Genomic DNA, 13792 nt, shown 5'->3' with positions numbered 1-13792 from the left:
ATGTGAGAGCTGGTCCCCCTATCCCAGGAGGAGAGAAACATTCTTATTACCAGAGATGCCGAGAGAACTATGTACAAACAGACCATCTTAAATAATTATTTCCCTTTAGTCTCCCTACATATTTTAGTTACTTTTCCACAATTGCCATTCTTTGTTCAACCTAGTATATAAACACTTAGGTTTTGCCATTTGTTTGGGTCTTCCTCTCCCTATGGGGGCTCCTGTGTGTGTGCACATGTGAAAATCTGTATGCTTTTCTTCTGTTAATGTCTTACGTCAATTTAATTCTCAGGCCCAGTGGAAAACCCTAGGAGAGCAGATGCAAAGTTGCGCCTCCCTTACACCTACAAGGAAGGCTCTGTGTCTACTTTATTCTTGTATCTCCTACAGTACTCCATATCTGCCTTGTATGTAGCAAGTAGATAGCTAATACCTGATTATTATATTCATAAAAAATAAATGTAGGTAAAGAAGGAAGCACAGGACCAAATTTGCTTCTTTATACTCAGTAACTCTGTACAAGGATTATGGTCTTTATACAAATTTATCCTATGAAATGACTAATATTTTCAAAGTGTTTGTAACGTCAGGCATTGTAGGAAATACAAAGACATACGAAAACACAAACTACTATCCTTAAGGAACTTAACATGGAAACAGAACTGGATACAACAGGCACATATAAGTGCTGAATGAGGTACACATAATATGGAACTTCACAAAAGGCCAAAACCACTGGGTTTCCCCAAATTCTAGGGAAGTTGGGGAAAACTGGACTCAGAGACAAGATCTAAATTGGGTTTCATAAGTTGATTAGGTTTATTCATTTACTTGGTTCTATCTAATATTAATATTATATTACATAATTATAATAACGTAAATGCTTTTAGTCATCAGTTTTTTAAATCAACTAAAACAAATATGGAAAACAAACTGAACACAGTAAAAATATTTTTAAAATCTTAGCAATGTAAAAATAATAACGTAATTTACAAAAATTGGAAGAAATACAAAAATTTGGAAAGAAAAAAATTGGAAGAAAGTATAAATGCATTAATTTAATACTGCAAAGAAGAGTTTCAATTAATACTATATAAAGTTGATATGTCAAGACATGGACGTTTAGGTAAATTATTTACATTTATAAAGATAATCATAAAAATAACCAAAATTCTAAAACTTCGATAATGGTAACCTAAAGATATTTGAAGGGGACATTGATGTTCTACCCCTCATGTCCACAGAGAGGGAATTTTCACTGCACTCTATAAGATGGGAGAGCAGAGGAAGGACACTTCCATTGTCCTTCGCACTCTCCCGGGACAGGACTGAGCAACATCGTTTTACAGGGAAGAAATGCAGCATGCTTGCATCAGCTCTTCAGGGCTTCCTTTTGTATGTCTTCCTGCATATAGCGATAGTACATGTAGATAAGTTGCCTACACCTTCAAGGAAAGTCCTACAGTACCTAGATCTCCCCGTAACTAGGCTGGTAAGGCTGCCTAATACAGGGGTGAAGCTAAAAAACTGTTTATTGAATCACATACTGGGGCTATGGAGGCAAACAGAAAAAGACTAAGGCCCAGTTCTCATGGAGCCTATGTTCTAGCTTGTTACAAGGTCCATATGGCTGCACGTCTACACCATAGCCTCCAATCTAGCTCATGGCTGCACCAAAGCTGATATTTTGATTCTCTCTCTCATTTGGTTCCAAACTCACATGGGAAAGAAATGAGTGTTATTTATTGTCTTTCTAATACTCTAATACTAGTGAGTGGAGGTGGGAATATGGGGAGAGAAAGATGTTCACTTTTCATGTCAAAGATAGATATATAGTGAACATCTTCTATTTGTCAGGCACTGAAAATATACCTGTGAACTAGACAGTTTCTGTCCTCCAGTAGCTTATATTTGGGGGTAAGGGAGGAGCTTTTTGTACAGTTTGATTTTCTTTTAAACTTTGTACATATATAATTTTGTAGCAATAAATGTTAACTACTTAAAGAAGGAATGAACTAACTAGATGGATAGTTAGGATTCAACAGGTAAGGTGGAAAGTTACAAACAAAAGCAAAGATTCAAAGGCAGGAATGCAGACAGTAGAGAAGACCAGACAGAAGGGATGAGAAGATTAATTAATCCACAGAGTGGATTTATGAGTGACATCATCAAAGGTTTATTTTAGGAAGACTAATCTAGAATACGTAATATGGACTGGAGGGGAAAAGACAAGCAATAGGACATGCAGTCATCTAACAGTTCAGTGTGAAAAGAATTAGGTAGAGCAATAGCAATTTAAAAGGAAGAAATAAATCCAGGAGATTTATAAAGAGATCAATACTCGGACATAAGAAATGAACACATGGGCCTAGTTAATAGAAAAATGATAGCAAGAATGCAACAGTAATTGCACTGAAGATGATTCACTCAGTTTTGGGAAAGGTGAAGATATAGAATTCTACGACGTATAAAATTCTGTTATGATGATACAAAACGGGATGGGGCAGTTGAACAAAATACCAAGTTTAATATCATAACTTTTAGGCATTATTACTAAGAGACTCCCTTTATCATTATGTATAGCAGGCATTTGATTAGACTGCCAGTAGAAAAGCTATAAGCTTTATAACTCTAATATTAGACAAGCTATTTAATTTGCTCTTCATCTGCAAAATGGAGGTTACAGTGGTAGCTATTTTATAAGGTAGTTGTGAGAATTAAATGAGTTACTATATGCAAAATGCTTAGAACAGTGCCTGGCACATAATAAGAAAGAAATAAATTTTAGCTATTAATATTATTATTAAGGAGGTTTTATTGTACTTGTAGGAAGAAAGTAACCCAACATCAGACAAATGGACTATTCCATACAAGATCTTTAAAAACAGAAGTGAAATAAGAATATTTAGGAAAAGACTTTATTTCTTCTTTCTGGTCTATAGGAATGGCCAGAGTTTTCAAAACTGAAGCTTGAGGACATTAACTTGGCAATGATTTCTTAGATATGATACCAAAAGCAAAGGCAACAAAAGTAAAAACAGACAAACGAGGCTTCTGCATGGCAAAGGAAACAATTAACAGGGTAAAAAGGCAAACTAAAGAACGGGAGAAAATATTTGCAAATCATTTATCTGATAAGGAGTTAATATCCAGAATATATAAAGAATTCCTACAACTTAACAACAATAAAAAACAATCTGATTAAAAAAATGGGCAAAGGACTTGAATAGACATTTCTCCAAAGATGACATACAAATGGCCAACAGAGACATGAAAAGATGCTCCACATCAGTATTTATTAGGGAAATGCAAATCAAAACCACAATGAGGTATTACCTCATATGGATTAGGATGGCTATCTAAAAATTAGTAAATAATACAAGTTAATGAGGATATGGAGAAATTGGAACCGTTATGCTCTGTTGATTGGAATGTAAAATGGTACAGCCACTATGGGAAAACAGTATGGAGGTTCCTCAAAAATTAAAAATAGATCCAGCAATCCTACTTCTGGGTATGTATCCAAAAGAATTGAAAATAGGATGTTGAAGAGAGATTTGCACACAAATGTTCATAGCAGCATTATTCACAACAGCCAAGAGGTGGAAGCAACCTAAATGTCCACTGATAAATAAATGGATAAAGAAAATGTGGTGTGTGTATATATATATATATATATACATACAATGGAATATTAGTCAGCCTTTTAAAAGAACGAAATCCTGTCATACACCACAACATGGATGAACCTGGAGGACATTATGCTAAGTGAAATGAGCCAAACACAAAAAGACAAATACTGCATGATTCCACCTATATGAAGTATCTAAAGTAGTCAAACTCATAGAAACAGAAAGTAGAATGTGATGACCAGTGGTTAGGGGAGGGGAAAATGGGCAGTTGTGGTTTAATAAGGATAGAGTTTCAGTTTTGCAAGATGAAAAAGTTCTAGAGATCTGTTGCACAACAATATGCATATAGTTAACATACTGTACTATACACTTAAAAATAGTTAAGATGGTAAATTTTATGTTACGTGTTTTTTACCATAAAAAATAAAACAAACTGGGACTGACCCAGTGGCGTGGTGAGGTTTGTGCACTCCTCTTCAGCAGCCTGCAGTTTGCAGGTTCAGATCCCAGGTGCAGACTTACACATTGCTCATCAAGCCAGACTATGACAGTGTCCCACACACAAAATAGAGGAAAACTGGCACAGATGTTAGCTCAGTAACAATTTTCCTCAAGCAAAAAGAGGAAGATTGGCAACAGATGTTAGCTCAAAGCTGCTCTTCCTCACCAAAATAAATAAAACAAAATAAATAAATAAATGAAATTGACAATTAAAAAAAAGCTAGCAGGAAGGGAAGAAGAGAAGAAAGGAGGATACGTCCTCCTCCAAAGAAAACAAAGAATGAAGGAAGGTGAGATAGATAAGAAAGACAAGTTTAATAAGGTGAAGGAGATGGATGGTGTGAAGGTTGCACAATAATGTGCATGTACTTAATGTCACTGTACATTTTAAAATGATAAATTTTATGTTATATATATTTACCACAATTCAAAAAATAAAAGAAAAAAAGGGAGTAGGTCCCATTGTTCCTGAGAAACTATTTCGATTGATGAAAAACCCAGAAACACATCTCAACTCAATCTTCTTCCATCTGAGTGATCCTATAATAACACTTTAATATGGTAAGTCCTTTATGCTTATGGACCATAAAAACAAATCCACCTACTGAAAAAGAAGCCCCAACAGGCCTTCGGATCCACTTGGGTGGCTTCTTCAGAGGCAACACTATATTATGCTGAGCAGTCTGCTGAGGAATTTGTAATGGAGGAAGGGGCTGTCCTGTGCCAAAGGGATCAAGATTTCCAAAAGATGATGAAAGCTAAAAAATAAACATCAGAATTTGTAACTTATACAAGAATATATTACATGTTTTCAAGTCATCCAAGAAATTCTTTTTATCACAAATGTCCAATTAATCAGTAAAGTCATTTTCAAAATAAGTACACAATAAGATGATTTTTTTTCAGACGTTACAATCAAAAACCTTAACACTTCCTATTACCTTGTCAACCTGTTTCTGCCTTAAACCATCTGCACTCCCTCCCATGATAGAATAAACACTGATACGTCCATCAAAGGAAGCAGCTGATAAGACAGCAGGATTTCTGGGACACCACTGAATATCAAAGCACCACTGAGTGTTGGTGGGAAGTTCATATAACACCTAAGCCAAAAACAGAAAAACATCAGAAAATGGTTATAGCCAAAACACCTGATTAATATGATCAACAAGTACAGCTTAATTAAATATTTTCTTTCACAAAGTGTCTTTAGCCAGGAAAAACAATTCTAAGAATTTCTTTAAAGTAAGAAAAATCTATTATGATGGCCTGTTATGATAAAAACGAATGCTACTCAAAATTTTGACCACATTTGGAATAAGTACATCTTAAAAACCAAAGTTTTTCTGTTTTTATTGAAATGGTAGCAGTGGATACATGTGAAAGACCAGAACACTCTATTAGAATCAACTTGTTAAACTCTAAAAGGTCAATGGTGTCCTGCCAACTGTTTCCGCCTGCCAAGATCCAAACAATCATATTTAGGTTATTTGGAGATCAAATTTAAAACATAATCTTGAGAAGGAAGAATTCACTGAGAAATTTGGCTTTTCATCAAGTGAAAAAACACATACACATCATTCTTACTACCAGAGAACCGGAAAAGAATTTGGCATACACGGTTTTCTTTAAAAGGAAAAGAAAATGGAAAAATATAAAAAGTGGATGATATAAAACCTTTACAATGTAATAACTGTTGCTAACTCAAAGTTAGTGTGATGGTAACTGATGCTCATAGAAGCAGAGGTTTAGGGCTTTAAGAAATATGTCAAGTTAGCTTAACTTTGGCTTCCTGTGACATTTAAAATAATGTTTTATTTTACAAGAAAACAGAATTAAGTGAAAAGGTATTTAGCCCGCTTGTTTCTGATGCTTAAATTGGTTGATAAGACTCATAGCTTCATGATATTTAAATCACTTGTCTATTCCTAACCTTCATTTGAATAAAAAATCCACTCAATTTCTTTCAGTTGCAGCATGCACTAAAACTTTATTCCTTCGAAGTTCCAGCACACACACAACTAATCATGTGCAAAAATTCATTTTATCAAATTACATAACTGAAAAATTAGAACACTAATTTCCAAGAATTTTTAGCTCATTGGGAAGGCACAGCATAAAATGGAAGATTTTTATTATTTGGTCTACATATCATGAGGCAAAACTTATTATTATTTTAATTTTTTCTATTGTCTCCCCTAACTTTAACATTTCTGTAGTCTTACAGACATCACTGCATCTGAAAACTTTAAGCCACAAACCAAGTAACAAATGTGCTTGCTTTTACTTAAATATTATAGACTAAAATCTATTGAAGATACTCTTATTTTTACTAGCATTGCATTGGGGTAACTAGCAAAGCACTTTCAGTAATGTTTCTTAATTTACAAAAGGTAAAAGTTTAAAAGCTGTAATTTAAATCTATTGTCTCTTGCCCAATACTGAAACAGACAGAAACAATTCCGTATCTATTATTACACAATATTTCTGATAAAATCTCTGCTAGATTAACATTTCACACACACCTCTATCTACTTTCACATCCTTAACTATCATAATGCACTAAAGAATCCATATGGAAAACTTCTTATTCAGCTAGAGATAAAATATTACGACAGCTGTAAGTTTGAGAAACATTTCCTCTCCATACCTCTCCTGTATTTGGGTTGGAGCAGAGAATCTTAGCATCTTTTCCACAGCTCAGCAACAATTCAGGATCTGCCATGCTCCAAGCAATTGCCAAAATTCCCCTGTAAAAAACATGGAGAGATGGAGGCCAGCTCCATAGACAAATGGTTAAGTTTGTGCACTTCACTTCAACGGTCCAGGGCGTGGATCTTGGGCACAGACCTATACACTGCCTGTCAAACCATGCTGTGGCGGATCCCACATAGAAGAACTAGGATGATCTATGACTAGGATATCAACTATGTACTGGGGCTTTGGAGGAAAACAAAAGAGAAAGATTGGCAACAGATGTTAGCTCAGGGCCAATCTTCCTCACCAAAAAAAAAAAAAAAGATTCTTAAAAAAAAACCACCACAAAGAGATGGACAGTGACATCAGCATCACGGCAGAGTGCGCTCTTCCCTTAGGCTCTCCCCAACAAGATAAAATGAAAGGGACATTCATAAACCAACAGAGGACATTCACATAACACAACAGATATTTGAGAAACCTACGCAGCCATACATCAGAAGGTGGAGGTGCTACACTTCCAGGGAGGAAGTGGAAGGAGGTAAGGGCATCTCCTATCCCTCCTTCAACAGCAGTGACCCAAGGCAGGGGACCATGCATGGCTCAGAGAAAAGAGCAGAGAGGGGCAGCTCTCCATGGGAACACATTTGCTCTCCAAATTCCCTCAAAGCCCATGGGAAAGCCCTACACAGAGGTGGCTAAGCTATTGCAGGAGTGTCTCCACCAAGCCAGCACCCCAGGAGAGCAGACAGCAAGGGCAGAGTGAGAACGTCCCAGAGATCGCAAATGAAAGGAAGTGCTCCTCCCACCCCGGGCGCTCCAGCAGCTCAGCTGGTTGGCCAGAACCTCCCTGTATATATTAGAAAAGCAGCAGCTGCAAGCGAGTGAGCAGGAAATCGCAGATGGGCCCTATCAGCACAGATTCTAAGAACAGGCACAGACACTATGGATTGTGCTGGGCTCAGAAGGCACAGCTCCTGACCCCCCCAAAGTGGTGGAAGATGTATCTGCAACCAGATACTATCACTATGTGAAAGCACAAATCCATGCTATCAAACAATATGAAGAAATATATTAATACTCCAGAAGAAAAATGAGAAGCACCCAGAAATCAATCCTGAAGGTACAGAAATACATAATCTAAATTATAGAGAATTCAAAACAGCTATCATAAATAAACTAACAAGTTACAAGAAAATAGAGAAAGACAGTTCAATGAAATCAGGAACAGAATTAATGAACAGAGGGAATTCTTCACAAAAGAAATGGAAACTACAAAGAAGAACCAATCAGAACTGCTGGAGATGAAAACCACAATGAACGAGATAAAGAAAAATCTGGACTCCCTGAATAACAGCTGATAGTATAGAGGACAGAATTAGCAGCCTAGAAGACAAATATAGAAACGTGTCAGATGGAGGAGGAGGGAGAACTAAGGCTAAAAGGAAGAAACTCTCCAAGAAATATCTGACTCAATTATGAAATACAACATAAGGGTTGTAGATATTCCAGAGGCGGATGAGAGGAGGAATGGAGCAAAAACCTTGCTCAAAGAAATCATAGCTGAGAACTTCCCCAACCTGGTGAAAGGGAGGGAAAAACAAGTTAAAGAAGCTAATACAACTCCTAATCATATCAATGTAAAAAGACCTTCTCCAAGGCAGGTAGTAGTAAAGCTGGCAAAAGTCAGTGACAAGGAAAAAGTATTGGCAGAAGAAAATAATTTACAAAGGAACTCATAGCAGGCTTTCAGCAGATTTCTCAGCAGAAACCTTATAGGCTAGGAAAGATTGGAATGATGTATTCAAAATTCTGAAAGACAAAACCTTTCAGCCAAGAATATTCTATCCTGCAAAAATATCCTTCAAATATGATGGAGAAATAAAAACTTTCCCAGATAAACAAAAGCTGAGGGAGTTCATCACCACAAGATCCCCCATACAAGAAACGATCAAGAAGGCTGTCATACCTGAAAAAAATAAGAAAGGGTTTCCAAAGCCTTGAGCAACGAGATAAATAGGCAGACAAAATCAGAAAACTGCAGCTCTCCATTAGAGGAGGTTAGCAAACAATTATAACATTAAAGATAAAGGGAAGGAAAACATCAAAAATAAATATAATCTCGTCATTGTAACCACATATTCACAACACAAGATGGAATAAGTTGTGACAACAACAACCTAGAAGGGGAAAGGGAAAGGGATGGAATTGACTTAGACTAAGGAAATAAGAGGCTATCAGAAAACAGACTATCTCATCTACGAGATGTTTTATATAATCCTCATGGTAACCACTAAACAAATAATCAGAACAGAGACACAAATGATAAATAAAGAGAAAACTGAAAAAACCATCATAGAGAACTACCAAACTGAAGTGGAAGTCTGAAATAGATGGGACGAGAGACAGGTGAAATACAGAACAAATGGAAAACAAGAGATAAAATGGCAGCTTTAAGCCCTCATGTATAAATAATCACTCTAAATGTAAATGGATTGAATTCTCCAATCAAAAGACACAGAGTGGTAGGATGGATTAAAAAACAATACCCAACAATATGCTGTCTCAAGGCAACACATCTCAGTTCTAAAGACAAAGACAGGCTCAGAGTGAAGGGATGGAAGACAATACTCCATGCTAATAGCAAACAAAAGAAAGCTGGTGTTGCCATACTTATATCAGAAAAAGTAGACTTCAAGATAAAACAGGCAATGAGAGACAAAGAGGAGCAGTATATAACAATAAAAGGGACATTCCACCAAGAAAACATAAAACATAAATATATATGCACCCAACACATGAGCACCAAAGTACATACAGCAACTATTAACAAACCTAAAAGGAGATATTAACAACAACACAATAATAGTAGGGGACCTTAACACCCCACTTACATCAATGGATAGATCATCCAGACAGAAAGTCAACAAGGAAATAATGGATTTTTTTGGTAAAGATTTTATTTTTCCTTTTTCTCCCTAAGCCCCCCAGTACATAGTTGTGTATTTTCAGTTGTGGGTCCTTCCAGCAGTGGCATGTGGGACGCCACCTCAGCATGGCCTGATGAGCAGTGCCATGTCCACGCCCAGGATTTGAACCGGCGAAACCCCGGGCTGCCAAAGCAGAGCACGTGAACCCAACCACTTGGCCACAGGGCCGGCCCCGGAAACAATGGATTTAAAGGAAAAACTAGACCAGATGGACTTAATAGATACATATAGAACACCCCATGCAAAAACAGCAAAACACATATTCTTCTAAAGTGCACATGGAACATTCTCAAGGATAGACCAGGGACTGGCCTGGTAGTGTAGTGTACCAGTTTGTGCACTCCACTTAGACGGCCAGGGGTTCACCGGTTTGGATCCCAGGCATGGACCTATACACCACTTATCAAGCAATGCTGTGACAGGCGTCCTTCCAGGAGGAAGATGGGCACAGATGTTAGCTCTGGGCCAATCTTCCTCAGCATAAAGAGGAGGATTGAAAGCAGATGTTAGCTCAGGGCTAACCATCCTCAAAGAAAAAAGAAAAACAGGATACATCGTATGTTGGGATACAAGGCAAGCCTCAATAAATTTAAGAAGATTGAAATCATAACAAGCACCTTTTCTAACCATAATGCTATGAAACTAGAAAACAACTATAAGAAAAAAGTTGGGAAAGTGACAAACATGTGGACACTAAGAACATGCTACGAACAACCAACGGATCACTGAAGAAATCAAACGAGAAATAAAAACATATCTGGAGGGGCCGGCCCAGTGGCACAGCAGTTAAGTTTGCACGTTCTGCTTCTGCGGCCCGGGGTTCACCGGTTCGGATCCCGGGTGCGGACATGGTACCACTTGGCAAGCCATGCTGTGGTAGGCGTCCCACATATAAAGTAGAGGAAGATGAGCATGAATTTAGCTCAGGGCCAGTCTTCCTCAGCAAAAAGAGGAGGATTGGCAGCAGTTAGCTCAGGGCTAATCTTCCTAAAAAAAAAAAAAATCTGTAGACAAATGAAAATGAAAATACACCATTCCAATTCATATGTGATGCAGGAAAAGCAGTCCTAAGAGGGAAATTCATAGCAATACAGGCCCATCTTAACAAACAAGAAAAGCTCAAATAAGCAGCCTAAACTACAGCTAACAGAATTAGAAAAAGAACAAACACAGCCCATGGTCAGCAGAAGGAGGAAAATAATAAAAATGAGAGCAGAAATAAATGAAATTGAAACAAACAAAAAAACAGTATCAAGGATCAATGAAACAAAGAGCTGGTTCTTTGAGAAGACAAACAAAATTGACAAACCCTTAGCCAGACTAAGAAAAAAAGAGACAGGCCTCAAATAAATAAAATTAGAAATGAAACAGGAGAAATGACAAGAGATACCACAGAGCTACAAAGGACTATAAGGGAATACTATGAAAAATATGTTAACAAATTGGACAATACAGAAGAAATGGATCAATTCTTAATACTCATACCACTTCCCAGAACTGAATCAAGAAGAAACAGAGAATGTGAATAGACCAATCACAAGTTATGAGATTGAAACAGTACGCAAAAACCTCCCCAAAAATAAAAGTCCAGGGCCAGATGGCTTCTCTGGAGAATTCTACCAAACATTTAAAGAAGATTTAATAACTATCCTTCTCAAACTATTCCAAAAAGTCGAGGAAGATGGAATACTTCCTAACGTATTTTACGAAGCCAACGTCACCCTGATCCTAAAGCCAGACAAGGACAACACAAAGAAGGAAAATCACAGGCCAATATCGCTGATGAACATAGATGCAAAAATCCTCAACAAAATATCGGCAAGCCGAATACAGCAATACATTAAAAGGATCATACACCATGATCAGGGACACAGGGATGATTCAACATCTGCAAATCAAACCATGTGACACACCACATTAACAAAATGAGGAATAAAAACCACATGATCATCTCCACAGATGCAGAGAAAGCATTTGACAAGATCCAACAGCCATTTATGATAAAAACTCTCAATAAAATGGGTATAGAAGGAAAGTGCCTCAACATAATAAAGGCCATATATGACCAACCCACAGCCAACATCATACTCAACAGGGGAAAACTGAAAGCCATCCCTCGGAAAACAGGAACAAGACAAGTGTGCCCACTCTTGCCACTCTTACTCAACATAGTACTGGAGATTTTGGCCAGAGCAATTACACAAGGAAAAGAAATAAAAGGAATCCAAATAGGCAATGAAGTCGTGAAACTCTCGTTGTTTGCAGATGACATTATTCTACATGTAGAAAACCCTAAAGAATCCAACAGAAAACTATTAGAAATAATCAACAACTACACCAAAGTTGCAGGGCACAAAATCAACTTACAAATATCAGTTGCATTTCTATATTCTAATAACAAAATAGCAGAAACAGAACTCAAGAATACAATCCCATTTATAATCGCAACAAAAGAATAAAATATCTGGGAATAAACTCAATCAAGGAGGTGAAAAACTTATACAATGAAAACTATAAGATACTATTGAAAGAAATTAATGGTGACAAAAAGAAATGGAAAGATATGCCATGCACATGGATTGGAAGAACAAACACAGTTAAAATGTCCATTATACCTAAAGCAATCTACAGATTCAACACAATCCTAATCAGAATCCCAATGACATTCTTCAGAGAAATAGAACAAAAAATCCTAAAATTCACATGGGGCAAAAAAAGACCCTGAATAGCAAAAGCACTCCTGAGAAAAAACAATGAAGCTGGAAGCACCACGATCCATGACTTCAATATACACTACAAAGCTACAGAAATCAAAAAAGCATGGTACTGGTACAAAAACAGACACACAGATCAATGGAACAGAATTAAAAGCCCAGAAACAAAACCCCACATCTATGGACAGCTAATCTTCACCAAAGGAATTAAGAACATACAATAGAGAAAGGAAAGTCTCTTCAACAAATGGTGTTAGGAAAACTGGACAGCCACATGCAAAAGGATGAAAATAGATCATTATCTTTCACTATACACAAAAATTAATTCAAAATGGATCAGACTTGAAGGTAAGTCCTGAAACCATAAAAGTTCTAGAAGAAAATATAGGCAGTACACTCTCTGACTTCAGTCTTAGAAGGACCTTTTTAAATACCATATCTACTTGGACAAGGGGATCAAAAGAAATAAACAAGTGAGACTTCATCAGACTAAACAGCTTCTGCACGGCAAAGGAAACCATGAATTAAATGAAAAGACAACCCACCAACTGGGAGAAAATATTTTCAAATCATAAACCCAACAAGGGGTTAATCTCCAAAATCTATAAAGAACTCATACAACTCAACAACAAAAAAACAAACCTGGTCAAAAATGGGCCGAGGATATGAACAGACATTTTTCCAAAGAAGATATACAGATGGCCAATAAGCACATGAAAAGATGTTCAACATCACTAATCATCAGGGAAATGCAAATCAAAACTACACTAAAACATCACCTTAGACCCGTTAGAATGGCTATAATCACCAAGACAAAAAATAATAAATGTTGGGGAGGACGTGGAGAAAAGGGAACCCTCACACAGTGCTGTGGGAATGCAAACTGGTGCAGCCACTATGGAAAATAGTATGGAGATTTCTCAAAAAATTAAAAATAGAAATACCATACAACCCAGCTTTCCCATTACTGGGTATTTATCCAAACTTGAAGTCAAGAATTCAAATAGACTTATGCACCCCTATGTTCCTTGTAGCATTATTCACAGTAGCTAAGAAGTGGATGCAACCCAACTGCCCACTGACTGATGAATGGATAAAGAAGATGTAGTATATATATATATACATATACATATATATATACACACACACACAGAATGGAATACGACTCAGCCATAAAGAAAAAGACAAAGTCACCCCTTTTGCAACCACATGGATGGACCTTGAGGGTATTATGTTAAGCAAAATAAGCCAGACAGAG

At 36.9% G+C, this 13792-nt stretch overlaps 1 protein-coding gene across 50 annotated transcripts in view; it reads right to left on the bottom strand.

Moving 5' to 3' along the window:
- SEC31A (SEC31 homolog A, COPII coat complex component) overlaps nucleotides 1-13792 on the bottom strand; it is an 88218-nt gene that overhangs the window by 44335 nt on the left and 30091 nt on the right. For all 50 annotated transcript variants that reach the window (XM_070505476.1, XM_014865200.3, XM_014865203.3 and 47 more), the window contains 3 exons: nucleotides 6784-6883; nucleotides 5075-5236; nucleotides 4739-4891 (listed from right to left, as the gene is read on the bottom strand). In XM_070505476.1, the coding sequence (XP_070361577.1) occupies nucleotides 4739-4891; nucleotides 5075-5236; nucleotides 6784-6883 (415 nt within the window). The remainder of the gene's footprint in view (nucleotides 1-4738; nucleotides 4892-5074; nucleotides 5237-6783; nucleotides 6884-13792) is intronic.

This window comes from Equus asinus, chromosome 3 (genome assembly GCF_041296235.1).
Source record: "Equus asinus isolate D_3611 breed Donkey chromosome 3, EquAss-T2T_v2, whole genome shotgun sequence".
NCBI classification, from domain to species: domain Eukaryota; kingdom Metazoa; phylum Chordata; class Mammalia; order Perissodactyla; family Equidae; genus Equus; species Equus asinus.
Note: the sequence above shows the minus strand (reverse complement) of the source record. Positions and strands in the feature narration are given on the sequence as shown.